The 13,135-nt window shown below is 46.9% G+C and overlaps 1 protein-coding gene across 1 annotated transcript in view; it reads right to left on the bottom strand.

Moving 5' to 3' along the window:
* The window catches only part of T265_15429 (hypothetical protein), a gene marked incomplete at both ends in the record, with an annotated part of 37,540 nt that overhangs the window by 4,871 nt on the left and 19,534 nt on the right, over positions 1 to 13,135 (bottom strand). Inside the window, 6 exons of the mRNA XM_009178067.1 lie at positions 9,551 to 9,941; positions 9,975 to 10,115; positions 10,138 to 10,310; positions 10,347 to 10,500; positions 10,531 to 10,640; positions 10,673 to 10,940. Of these exons, the coding sequence (XP_009176331.1) occupies positions 9,551 to 9,941; positions 9,975 to 10,115; positions 10,138 to 10,310; positions 10,347 to 10,500; positions 10,531 to 10,640; positions 10,673 to 10,940 (1,237 nt within the window). The remainder of the gene's footprint in view (positions 1 to 9,550; positions 9,942 to 9,974; positions 10,116 to 10,137; positions 10,311 to 10,346; positions 10,501 to 10,530; positions 10,641 to 10,672; positions 10,941 to 13,135) is intronic.

The raw sequence follows: 13,135 nt of genomic DNA, 5'->3' as shown, positions 1-13,135 counted from the left end.
AATCATGACCCAGTATTGGCCAAATGCCGGTTGCCAATGGAGCTCCAGAACGCGTCAGAAATTCCAGAAAGTTATAGCCGCTTACGCTATATATACGAAGCGCTGTACAACTGTTCCTGTTTTCGTTTTGGGCGTTAATAGACCTTGTGCACCTTTGGTGTTTGTTTTGACGTGAACGCTAGCTTGGGAGGCTCAGACCGAGAACTAAGCAAAATAAAATACAGTTACTACAGCACTGCAACTATTTTGCACCTGATACTACAAAGTTTACCTCAAGATCAAACGCCGCCGATAAGTGTGCAGTGCACTAAGCTGAGGAAAATACAGTTACTACAGCACTGCAACTATTTTGCACCTGATACTACAAAGTTTACCTCAAGATCAAACGCCGCCGATAAGGCAGTTGTGCAGTGCAACTATTCGCAAGGTCTCAATATATCAATAACTAGTGGACATCTGTTTGATGAGGTGATCAGCTATGAAGTGCCACGCGGGACGCGAGTCTAAGATATCCGGAGACTGGGTTATTCAGCTGCGCACTGACGATGTCTCCTCGACTAGGGACGAAACGTTTGCAAGCCAATTGCCAAGCTCGGCGAACAGATCAACTGCCATCAGATCAGCCACCAGTATGGATTTCGTTTTTTACAAAGTTACAACAGATCATCCCACACTCCGTTTTAATTGGACCGTATTACATCACATGAACTTAAAGGTTGTATTATTCCTACGCAACAACGTATTTTTAAAATCTTTGTCTCACAGCGCGTTTGCGATAAGGAATCGGTCACGGAAACGCAGGCCTCTCAAATATATTAGATGTGCTGGGTGGATTACCGCATCTAGGCGCAAACGTCCAGAGCCTCTACAGAGACTTCTGGTAATTTTATTTGGCGGCAGAAAATACCTCAAACATCTCATCATCATTTACCGCATCTAGGCGCAAACGTCCAGAGCCTCTACAGAGACTTCTGGTAATTTTATTTGGCGGCAGAAAATACCGCAAACGTCATCATCATCATCATCATCATCATCTACAGCATGACATCAGTGTTCAACACCGATGCTTCACTGCCGTACAACCATGACTTATTTGTTGTTCAAAGTATTCAACCCACCGGTCGAGGCGTTCTTTGCTCGGGATGGTCGTTCCGTTCTGATGCTTGATGGTTTCGCTCAAAGGTGGTTTCCGGGCGTATCGCACATATACAAATACCGCAAACGTGTCCGAGCGTTCCCCCAGAGACAGGGAGGTTGTAATGCCTCAAGAAAACTGGTCATATTCCGATATGCATGACAGCGACGACTCATTTCGCGTTGCTCGTCAGCTTTTGTGGCAAATGCGTCGCCATGTACGTGAAACAGACTTATGTCAATCATCGCGTGTGCAACAAGAACATCCCTCGAAGTTGCCCAACTCTGGACTGCAGGCCCGCTACCTGAGTACCTATCTGCCGAATGGAACTCGTCTCTGTTGCTTTGTTGGGAGTATCGAAATGAACGTTGACAGATTCTCCGCTTTAGTAGCAGCGGAGGGAAAAGGAGTAGGGTTACAAGGAAGTCGGACATAGGTCCGGGAGCTCATACGGGCATTCTAAATGGAAGCTGACCACCTCAATGTCAGTTGGTTCTTTAGGTGAAAAGACTCCATAGAATATGGAGTTTGCCGTGCGGCAAAGGATAAAAATGTTTTCCTAAGTTTGACAACAACAAACTGAATGGAGAATTAACAGGCATATAAAACTATCTCATTGTTTTCCAAAGAGGTTGTCCTGCAAATATTGCAGTGGTGAACGGTACAGACGAATCGATTGTCCTTAGAAAGTCAGAATTTTAAAACAGCAGGTTGTCGCCAGGTTATCTTTATGCTGTTCAAACCAGCTACTCAGTAGGGCGGAGTCGAGTAACATGGCATTTCCAAATGAAGGATCCAGCCTAGGCGCAGCAAACTACCAGGTCAGTTCCTTGGCACTTCAGCTCTGATGACAAAGTCAGTGGTCTCCTGTAGATACACAAATTCCAGACCAGACAGATGGGTCCCCTCTGCTCCGGGACACGTAAGAGACGGCAGCATGACGTCACGCGATAACGAAACAACACACATGATATGCGACTTTCGGACAAAATCACAAAACCGGTGAGATGCAAACTAGGTACCGTTACCTGACAAAAGTCCCTGCAGGTCAAAAATATGTGCTGTAGTTTGGCCATGGTCACCACCGTTGTCATCCAGGAGTGATGAAGACCTCAGGGTAACTTCTGAATCCACCTACCACGATGAAAAATCTTCGTCCATTAGATAGTCCGGTGAAGCCCATATTGAAAAGCAGCGACTTTTATTTGGTCGTGGCCAGGGCCGTCGATTAGGTAGCTCCTCGGTAGCAGCGCGTCGCAAACAGATCTAATACATCAATTTAACATGTCCAGTCATGTCAAACCAATAGTGATGCGAGCCAAGGGCTTCGCTTAGTTTACTTACAGACCAACAAATCGAAGCAAAGACTGGAAGACAAGATTTCTGCGAATGACAAGTCGCCGAAGGGAAGGCCCAAAAGAAGAAGCTTCATCGTTTGAGAGTAGTCAGTTTTCATGAATAAAGCCGTTGAACAACTGGGTTCATAGTACCTTACTGTCTTCCGCAGTACATTATCGCTATTGACGGCATCGCGACTGTCATAAAAAAAAGCACGGACTTATGATTTCACGACAAGAGCTATTGTGACGGCGAGTGTGACAGCTCAGTGGTTAGGGCGCGAACTTATTGACCTGAAAGCTCGTGGTTCGAACCCGGCCTCCGCACTTCGACTAATCCTATCTAGGCTATGGCAACCTGGCAGTGTCTCGACCCCCTTGCTTCCTTGAGGTGGCATGGCAGCTAAGCACCGAAAGAGTGCTACAGCTGAACAATCTATTATGACTGTACCTTGTGGTTCCGTGTGGCGAAAACCAACCGCGAAAGTGTACTGGTCTGTCCTATTTTCCCAATTAAGGCTTCTTCCAGTGGTCTACACACCATGAAACCACAGATGCTACAATTACCAGTTTGAGAAACGTCTACATACCCTTTCCAAAGTTTGGGATTAGCAGGGACGTCACAATCCATAGGCGTCCTTCTTTACCTAAGTATTCCAAACAAGAAACCAGTGATTCTTCGAAGCCACACTTAGCTTGTGGTGATAGACATGCGGGGCTAGTTCGTATGTACAGTAAACCAAGTAAGCATACGGTTCCAGCTGGCCTGATGTAAGTGCTGAACAAAGCAATTCGTGTTTAACACAGTTCCAATGAAGCCACTGCATGTGAATTTCAGTCCAAGATCCAACTGGGATTCAGCAGCACCAATGACGATTAGATACTCAGCAACCAACTTCGGGCTCGCGATAACACCCCAAAATCTGTTGAAGCACGTGCAGACAAAATGCCAACGGTGAACTGGTTTGCAGGATGTCTCCAGACGGTAGAAAATGGATCGAAAGGGGACCGTCCAGTACACAACTAAAAGCGGTATCGCGGAGGACTACGGAGTACAGTAGAGACTACCAGACTGTATAGAATTTTAATCAACACAGTCCTAGTTCCCAACCACAGGTGACCTTTTTAATGGAAACTTATCTGGATTACCACGCTAGAAAAGTACCACCAAGAATTCTTGGTGCCTTTCCACTGTGTAATCAACCGTTTACAGGGAAAAAGTTGCCAAGCAGTGCATGCCTAGTGTATGGCATCCTTTTTGTTGAACATGACTGCCGAGAAAATAATCATGCCTGCATACTAAATCGTGAGGCAGTACTAGCTAGATCATTTAAGACGATCTGCATTACGATGACACCAGAAGCAAGATCATCATCATCAAAAACAGGAATATTGGTGTTGGCACTGATGCTCCACCGCCGTACGCACTCGATCTCTATGAGCAAATGCCCTGGGAGCATCTCGACTCCATAAGCATTGGAGGGTGAGGGTCCGTCTCCCATGATAAAGCGATGACGAAAATGAGAAAAGGTGAGGGCAGCTTTTCCTGACACCACTGGTAGTGAATTCAGGTGAGAAATTCCCGCAGATAATAGTTGACGTACAGAAACTTAATGAAGACACCGGTTCGCATAGTTTGATAGTGCCCGAAGATCGGAAGTCAAAAGCAGTCTTCGAGACAAAAAATACGACCACTGTCAGTTGCTAGAGGTGATATCGCTGTTCCGGAATCACTGAGCAAATACTTGAGCGGTCAATCTCTTGCAAGACGAAACCCAGCTTGATTTTTACCCATGTGTTCCTCGCTTTTTTCATTCAACGTCCGAAGGATGAAGCCAGAGAGCACCTTCGACGCCACACCCAACGGGTTGATGCCACAATGATTTTCAAATTCCCGTACCCTTTTGAGGATAGGGATTGTAGATGCTCGTCATTCCGCAAGCGCTTTCTTTTCGTTTCACATAGCACTATTGAGTTGTGTTAGGGTGAACAGAAATTTTCCGCCTTCTATGAGGGTTGGATCATCGTGCGCTTCAAAGGATAGTTCAGACTCCGTTTCTTCTGACAGGTGATTAAGGTTTGCATTTCGTCCACTGATATGCACTGCCAAGAGAGCTTGTTGGATACGGTGAGGACTTGATGATCGGATGGTCCTTTGCTCGAAACCGACCTCTGCATCTAGAATCCTCCTGACTAGGCCTGGGCATCTTAGCGGTATCTCGGCTGTCGTGCTTCCTTCGAGGAGTGTGGCAACTAGGCACCGAAAGGGTGTTACAGTCCAGTGATTGCAGTTGTTACCGCCACGAAGAGTTGGCGGCTGGTTGGCAAGTTGACCAAATTAGGTGGTATATGCCGCGGCTGTTTCGGGTGGCAAAGGTCTACTTCACTTACCAAGTTTACATGGTCCACCAGGGCTCTTTATCTTTCCTTCGACTTATGTTTGCGGATTCGCCTCGTAATTCCTGTCCACTGATATGGGCTTCCTAACACTAATCAGCACCAGCAATCTCGACGGTATTCAGTGCCCACTAATAGCACTGTGCCGCCTCACTGTAGGGTGGTTAAGCTGGCTCAGAGTCGATACAGCTGAGGTACGGCAGTACTTCGAAGATGAATTGCTGGCTTGTAAGAACTTGCGAGAAAAACGCACTAGAAGTTACCGCACTGTAGCGTGATTGGAATCTAATGGGGGACAGCCACGTGGTCTAATTGGACCCATCGTTGATCTAAACATGATGACCAACACCATCATCATCATCATCGACAGCATGATATCAGTGTTCAACACCGATGCTTCACTGCCGTACATGATGACCACGTCATATGGTTCTCGCCTTTACGTTAGAAATTCGTGCCGACCAGGAACAGTTGGTTAGCGCGCAACCGGGTGAGTCGCTCCCCATTTTCTATGAGGCGAGCACTAATGCAGAATCGACCGCCCAGATGTAATTCCAAGATCAGGCAATTATATCGGCCGCAAGGAAGGCATCATCATCAGCTGAAAAACCGCGTAGTTGCCGCGCAGTGGTTATAAATTGACATCTAACGTTGCCCTGTTATGACCGGGGTCAAGCTGTGATTAGCGCACTCATTACGAGCTCCCTTTCTGAAAGCGGACACCATCGGTTCTCTACAGTTGCCTGTTTTTCCCAAATTGACCAAACAAGCCCTGACTGCGGAACAATGCAGGTGGAAGTACATCCGGAACAATAGCCCGGTGGCGCTTGAGAGCAAATGCATACTTGTTTCAGAGACAGCATACAAGTTTGAATTATAGGGTCTGGACAAGCATTTTGTGGCATAGAACACCCACGTTAAAGGGTCTTATGTAGAAAAGGTCTCGCGATTTCGGCAATGTGTCGAACCGTTTTTCGTTAACAGAAAGTACAATCTCTGAATATGTCCCTTACAATTCAAGGAGAATCACCGGAAATTATGGAGAATTTTACATACAGTCGTATTAGCGCTGACGGAAGTGTTTAATGAAGTCAGTGCACGAATACCCAAGACCCGAATCACGTGTGCTGATTTGCGTCACTTATAGCGCCAAAAGTCTTAAGGGACACCAGTGTTTTAAAGACGATGTTGTTTAGTGTCTGCGAGACGTGGCCTATGCGGACAGATGATCTGAGGCGTCTTCAGGTTTTTGACCGCCGACGCCTCGGAAGCGTTGCTGGTTGTGGATGACGTCAGCGGATTACTAACGAGGTGATTATAAAATGGGTATCTGGTTGTGTAGCACGCACCTCAATACGGAAAATACCCAGCACGATCGACAACGATGACTTGACCATACACTGTGCATTCCGAAACACCACCTACTGAGACTAGCGTTTTTCTCCGTGCCTCCTTCACAATGGCGCAACGCGCGAATTGACTTGGCAGAAGAAAAAGATTACGAGTTTTGGTGCTAGTGGTGTTGTACGCCTTCCAGGATAAGGTCCCATGACCTCACCTCATTCAGCTGTAGCACCCTTTCGGTGCCTAACTGCTATGCCACCCGAAGGTTGCAAGAGGGCTGGGTTACTGTCAGGTTGCCCAAGCCTGACCTCACCTGCGATTGCAGGAAATGACAGCTGATCGATTTCAGTGGCGTTCGTGCTTTCAGTTGCTTTCTAGATTGTCTGATTGAGCGATTGGAGGTGTATTACCCGAAAATGTATGACACAGGCCATCAGGCTCCCTCTTTCACTCACTCTTCTTTTCACTCCAAGGCTCTAGATATAGTTAGATGAACTTTACGGTTGTACGGTAGTCAAGCATTAATGTCAACACTCACGTTTCGTCTACGATGATGATGATGACGATCGTGAGCACGTAGAGGCGGCGAAATAGAGCGAGAAATCACGTCCCAACGGTGGCATTTTAGCAGTCTATCTTTTAGTGTGGTGGAGCACTTCGGTACCCCTGAAGACAAACGGATGAGGAAGGGACAACAAGGTCCCACGGGGTATGACACCATCATCCAGCAGTGGATAGAGTTCGGAACTCGGAGGCCCAGATGAGGGGCACAAGTATTCGTTATTCCAAATCGCCTATTCTAAAGACCCAACTACTGGTTTGACACCAATGACCCAGAAGAATGATGACGCAGGACTCAGAGATAAAGCTTTGAGATGACAGTGGGTCCAGTTCGAAGGCGAGTTAAGAAGAAACGGTGAAAGATACAGGGTTGTTTTAGAAGTGAAGAATTGGAAATTCAACTGTGCCGACTCGTGAAAAGAGAAACGGTGAAGAAATCACATAATCCAGGGGAGAAATTACGTTAAAAAGCTTGTAGTCCACTTGATCACGATATTGTGCAAATCATACATGAACAGCCTGAGCAGGAAATCAACACTGGTTGCCCACCAGTGCTTGTTTGATGAGGGCGGATGTCACCCGATATTGAAAGGAAACCATTCAGCGTGTTGACAGTCGTGTTTGAACCAACAAGCAAAAACGGACTGTATGTGACTTGACACCACAACGTATGGCAGCGAAGCATTGGTGTTAAACACTCATGTCATGCTGTCAATGATGATGTAAACACTTGTGTTGGCAGATAGACATGTGAATGGCTGCATGAAATGAACATACAAATCATTAAAGTTCGATCGGGCAAGCACCAATGGCGCCCTCGGGCTGTCTCATGACACAAGATATTCAAATAAATTGGAACGGTAGTCTGTCGTTTCAAGCCATGCTTTGCTTAGCACCATCGAGCGAGGGTTGTATATGTCTTCTCCCATGGGGGCGTGCTCATGACGAAGACTTTCCTGAGTTTAGCGCAACACCTCAACCATTGGCGTCAAGCAAGGGTATCTTGTCACCTTTCCTTAACTCCGTAATCGATGTGCAGTTAGAGTGCTCTTTACTTGCTAACAGCTCAGGTTCAAAGTACTCCCCGCAGCGTTCGCTCAAAAACATTGAATACGCTGACAACATCGCTCTCCTTGGGTGAGACCCTTTGAAATGAAAATCACTCAAAATAAGCTAATGCTGATAAACGGTTTCGCGTGCGCTGCATACTCGGAAAGTGTAGTGTTACCGAATGACTAGGTGGGATCAAACTCAAACCTTATGCTTGGAAATGAACCAATAGATCTTTGGCACTTATGGCGTCGACATATCAATTGACTGTCAAGGCTGCGACATCGGTGAAGTTGGCAGTCCTACTTTACGGATCGAAGACGTCACAGCTGTACGAAGATCTCTCATGCCTCCGAAGCACTACGTCTGGTGGTAACATGTTTCAGTTGTAGAACTCTTTCGGTGTTAGCTGCAACTCCAATGCTACGAGACATGAGGCCTGGGATACAGCCAGGTTACCCGAGTCCAGACAGGAGAAGTCGAGATGCTAAGATTAGGTTCGAACCACGGACCTTCCAGTTGGCTACCTTGATCCCGATGGGAACATCGACCGGTTATAGGGTTGTGCCACGTTCTCGGAGACGGTAACAAGCTACCGGTGGACCAACCGGGCACACTCCATAGGCTACACCGATTAGAACGTGTACTGCGTACGTAAGAGGGCCGTTTGTCGCACAGGGCTCTCACTGTTCATCCACGTATCGGAGATTCCGGAGATCCCATGACTTGGCAACGAAGCACGAAAGTCCCTACCAAGTTACGTTGGTAACTGCTTTCCCCCAGTGAAGCACCAGTGCCAACACTGGTGCTGGTGTCTTTGATGATTATGATGATGCTTTCTCCCAGGGTGAAGGTTTTCGGAAGAGACATATTAATGGTTAGTGACCGCGGCAAAAATGGCCGTTACACAACCAAAGACGAGTCTGAATCAAGGCTATCGCCTTCATTGCGCAGCCCTCTCACGCCGTCACAGGGGACAAAAAGCGATGTAACTTCAATGGTCCGACTGAGCTATCTATTGCTTATTATTCTCTCAACCCTCAGTGAATGAGACTCTAGCAGGTGAAACCACTGTATTTCAGCAAACATTTAGTGTCCGAAAAACTGACTGATCGGGCTGAACTCATAAATAGACAGCCCATATTTTGGAGAATCGTTCGTTACTTTTATTTTAGGGTGACTGTCCGATACAGGACTCATGGACCTCGTGAAGCTAGTCCATTGCCTCTAATAGAAACGTTACCAGTCTTCTCGTACCGTCTTTCAGAACAGTTAAAGAGGCTGTCAGACCCTGTTAAATGGATGCCCGTTCAGTGGAACTAGCTAAACTCTTATTCCAAACCGAAGGCAGATGAACCGGACTTTGTGGATTGAGCAGATGAGAATGTAGCGAGCAAGCTGGCTGTGCATACCTTTCAAGCTGAAGTGCATCTCTGACCAAAACCAGGAACAAATATATCCATTCCTCTACAGGGGCGGCGAGATCTCTCCTGTTCCCTAAATGGCCTACTTAACAGAGATTACTCATTACCATCTCGCATCAACTGGAGAGTTTAGTGATATATGTTTGCCTACCGAAAGAGTTTGCCTAATCTTGATTTACGAGCGCTCTCTGATAGCGCCGGTTGGGCCGTACTTTAATTTTAGATCCTTCAATCTCGTTGGTAAATATGGTGACAAGCATCAATGAAGATTAGGCAGCAAGTCCTAGAACGCTCAAACTCACCTAGAAAGTCTGCCAAAACCGATAGCGCGCCAATGCACAGTCCACCAAGAGCAGCCGCGGTAGGGATGTATCGGTTCAACTCATGGACCATGGAGTTCTCTCGATGACCAGGTACAACCGTCTGTTGCTCTTTCAGCTGCTTCACTACGTCCTTCGCACTTGACTGAGATACGTCAATCCAAATCTTGCTGAAGAACGCACAGCTTCCTAGCATGAAAGCTATGTACAGTATGCCGTGAATTGGATCCACCACCATATCACTAAGCGAGTCGGGAGCCGTCATGTAGTAACACAGTCCACCAATTGGTACCGATCTGGAGCCGCCTTCTCCATCGGACCACACGCCAAGCAAATTGATCAGGAAGTTCCCGCGGAATTTGTTGGCAAGCATCTAGAGAGTATACACGCGATGGAAAGAGCTCACCTGTGACATAACGTACAGGTTTGACACAAGCGCACTTTGAAGCATGATAGGGGCGTTACTTGTGTAGAATAACTTGATCGGATAGGAGCTAGATTGACCACGGTAACGTATTGACTTAACCGCGATATCGACGCGGAAGCTCTGAGAGAATAAATAAGGAAACGAACGACCTTGCCTGGAAGTATATCACCACAGCAAATACCAGCACCGTAGCCAGGATATTCATAAGGTTTGGAAGATTCTGACGATAGAAGGCCTCCCTCAAAGCGCGGACCTTATCGGTACGTGTGGCCAGTAAGTGGAACAACGAAATTATTGCGCCTTCGAACTCCGTACCTGAATCCATTTGTACAATTCTCGAAGCAAACTTACCTCTGCCTGTGTTGATCGTTGTTGGACTGATGGCTCTCCATACGATTGTTTCACATATGTTGGTAGCAATAAATAGCGATATCCCCGAACCCAGACCATAGCCCTTTTGAAGCAACTCGTCCAGCATTAGAACAAGTAAGCCAGCAAATGTAAGCTACGAAAGTTAGGGGGAGATGCAACCAACCTGAAATATGATTATCAGACATATTCCTGCACCGAGTTCGCTGGGAGCACCGTAAATCCCGGACATCACATATACAGAGGCCTGCCCGATTGTTATGACCATCCCAAACACTTGAGGCAAAATGAAATAAATGAGCGCTTACATTTCTGTGCTCCATTAAACAGTGCACGATCCTTGGGAGTATCACCGACCGAAAGTACCTGTATGCCAGCCAACAATTGCATAATTAGGCCCGAAGTAATGATGGGAGAAATTCCCAACTCCATCAGAGTACCCTTGTTAGACGCAGATATCACACGCAACCAGTAAAGGGGATCAGCTGATTCCGAAGACATTATTCCGAACAGGGGGATTTGGCAGCAACACAAAAATATCATCAGTGTGATGCCCGTCCACAAGACACGTTGCCTCTGGAGTATCGTCGACTCCAAGGTGATCTAATTACTGCCTATGCATTGTTTGAACGAGGCTTGGCTAACAGATTTTTCACCGTTGACCAAGCAGACACGCGGCAGGGACATGGCAAAAGATTTTGAAGCACGGAGCGTACATTTTCATTGGGCAATTTTTTCTCATTTCGGGCAGTAGATGCGTGGAATGACTTTCCTCCGACGGTTGTCCAGGCTCCTTCTGGAATCCAGTTTAAAGCACTAGAAGACACTTATCTGTGAAAGTCTTGGCGCCAGCAACCATAATACAAAAGCTGAGAACATAAAGAGCAGTGCTACACTCTTTTTACTTTTGCCTTTCAGGTGAACGGCAGCCACTGAACGACAAGAACAAGACTGACCCCGAAGACTTGGGCGAAAGCCTCGATCTTCTGTATCAATTCATGAGTGTAGCACTGCTCTTTATGTTCTCAGCTTTTGTATTATGGTTGCTGGCGCCAAGACTTTCACAGATAAGTGTCTTCTAGTGCTTTAAACTGGATTCCAGAAGGAGCCTGGACAACCGTCGGAGGAAAGTCATTCCACGCATCTACTGCCCGAAATGAGAAAAAATTGCCCAATGAAAATGTACGCTCCGTGCTTCAAAATCTTTTGCCATGTCCCTGCCGCGTGTCTGCTTGGTCAACGGTGAAAAATCTGTTAGCCAAGCCTCGTTCAAACAATGCATAGGCAGTAATTAGATCACCTTGGAGTCGACGATACTCCAGAGGCAACGTGTCTTGTGGACGGGCATCACACTGATGATATTTTTGTGTTGCTGCCAAATCCCCCTGTTCGGAATAATGTCTTCGGAATCAGCTGATCCCCTTTACTGGTTGCGTGTGATATCTGCGTCTAACAAGGGTACTCTGATGGAGTTGGGAATTTCTCCCATCATTACTTCGGGTCAAGCACCGCGGGACGCGCTTCGTAGTCCACGGATTTAAGACCGGCAACGATTTTCGTGGCAACCAGCTAGATACGCTCAAAGAGGGTCACCACTTTCGGGCATCCTGCGAAGCCAACTTGGTTGGCACACTCGAATTGTGGTCCGAGGTAGGCCCTGTAGAGTATTTGGAAGTCCATGGGAGTAATACGGGAGAAGGTGCATCGAATCATCCATAGAATCGCAAGTGTATTTTGGGCTGATTTCTGATGGCGCTGTGTGTAACTATCCATTCACCAACATCCTCGACTTTCCAGCTAGCAGTCGATCGCTAGATCACGATACTCGTCTCTTTTTCCACACTCACAAATCACGTCACACCAAGGTGACCTATTTGACATCAACTGTCTGTGCCGTCTAGTAAGCGCAGCAACAAGTCATGTGCTGAAACACCCGCGTACTCGCAAACGTGCCTATATATAGGAAAACTGAGCACAGTTAAGACACATACTTGCGCGCACATGGAGGAGGAAGTCAACCAAAGTGAAAAATTCACTAGTGTATATACCTTCCGAATTATACTCTGACTACTATCACCATCTGAGCTCTAACCAGTCAGAAGTGTTAGTTATAGGAGGGCCATATACCCAAAATCTTTTGGCATCCATCATCATGATGTATTCTCGTCACTTCTCACCGCGCATAAGAGGGGCATTCGCTGTCTCCCGTATATGACATATGTACGAACTTTTCATCATTCAGAAGAAAGTGCTAGTTAAACGACAACTGCATTGCAGCGTCCACACCAATTTGGAGGATTCACGGATTCACGGATTGATACGCGGGATCCAGGCTTTTGCCCAAGTTTCCCCTGGTCGGTTTTGTTCTTCTCGATCAGTGGCTGTCGTCCACCTGAAAGGCACAAGTGAAAAAGGGTGTAGCACTGCTCTTTATGTTCTCAGCGCGGGGCAGTTTGCTTACCAGCGCGGGGATTCGCATAAATAAATGTATGACAGTGCTTTAAACTGGGTTCCAGAAGGGGCATGAAAAACCGCTGGAGGAAGGACACTCCACGCAGCTACTACCCGAAATGAGAAAAACTTTTGCCTAATGAATGTGTGTGCTCTGAGCTTGAAAATTTTCTTACTATGCCCCCGCCGTGTGTTTGCTGGGTCAACGGTAAAAAACCTGTTTGCCAAGCTCTGTTCAAACAGGGCGTAAGTAAGAATTAGGTCCCCTCGGAGGCGACGGTACTCCAGGGGAAAGAGATCAAGCATCGCGAGACGCGTTT

The sequence above is a fragment of the Opisthorchis viverrini genome, assembly GCF_000715545.1.
Source record: "Opisthorchis viverrini unplaced genomic scaffold opera_v5_512, whole genome shotgun sequence".
Taxonomy (NCBI): domain Eukaryota; kingdom Metazoa; phylum Platyhelminthes; class Trematoda; order Opisthorchiida; family Opisthorchiidae; genus Opisthorchis; species Opisthorchis viverrini.
Note: the sequence above shows the minus strand (reverse complement) of the source record. Positions and strands in the feature narration are given on the sequence as shown.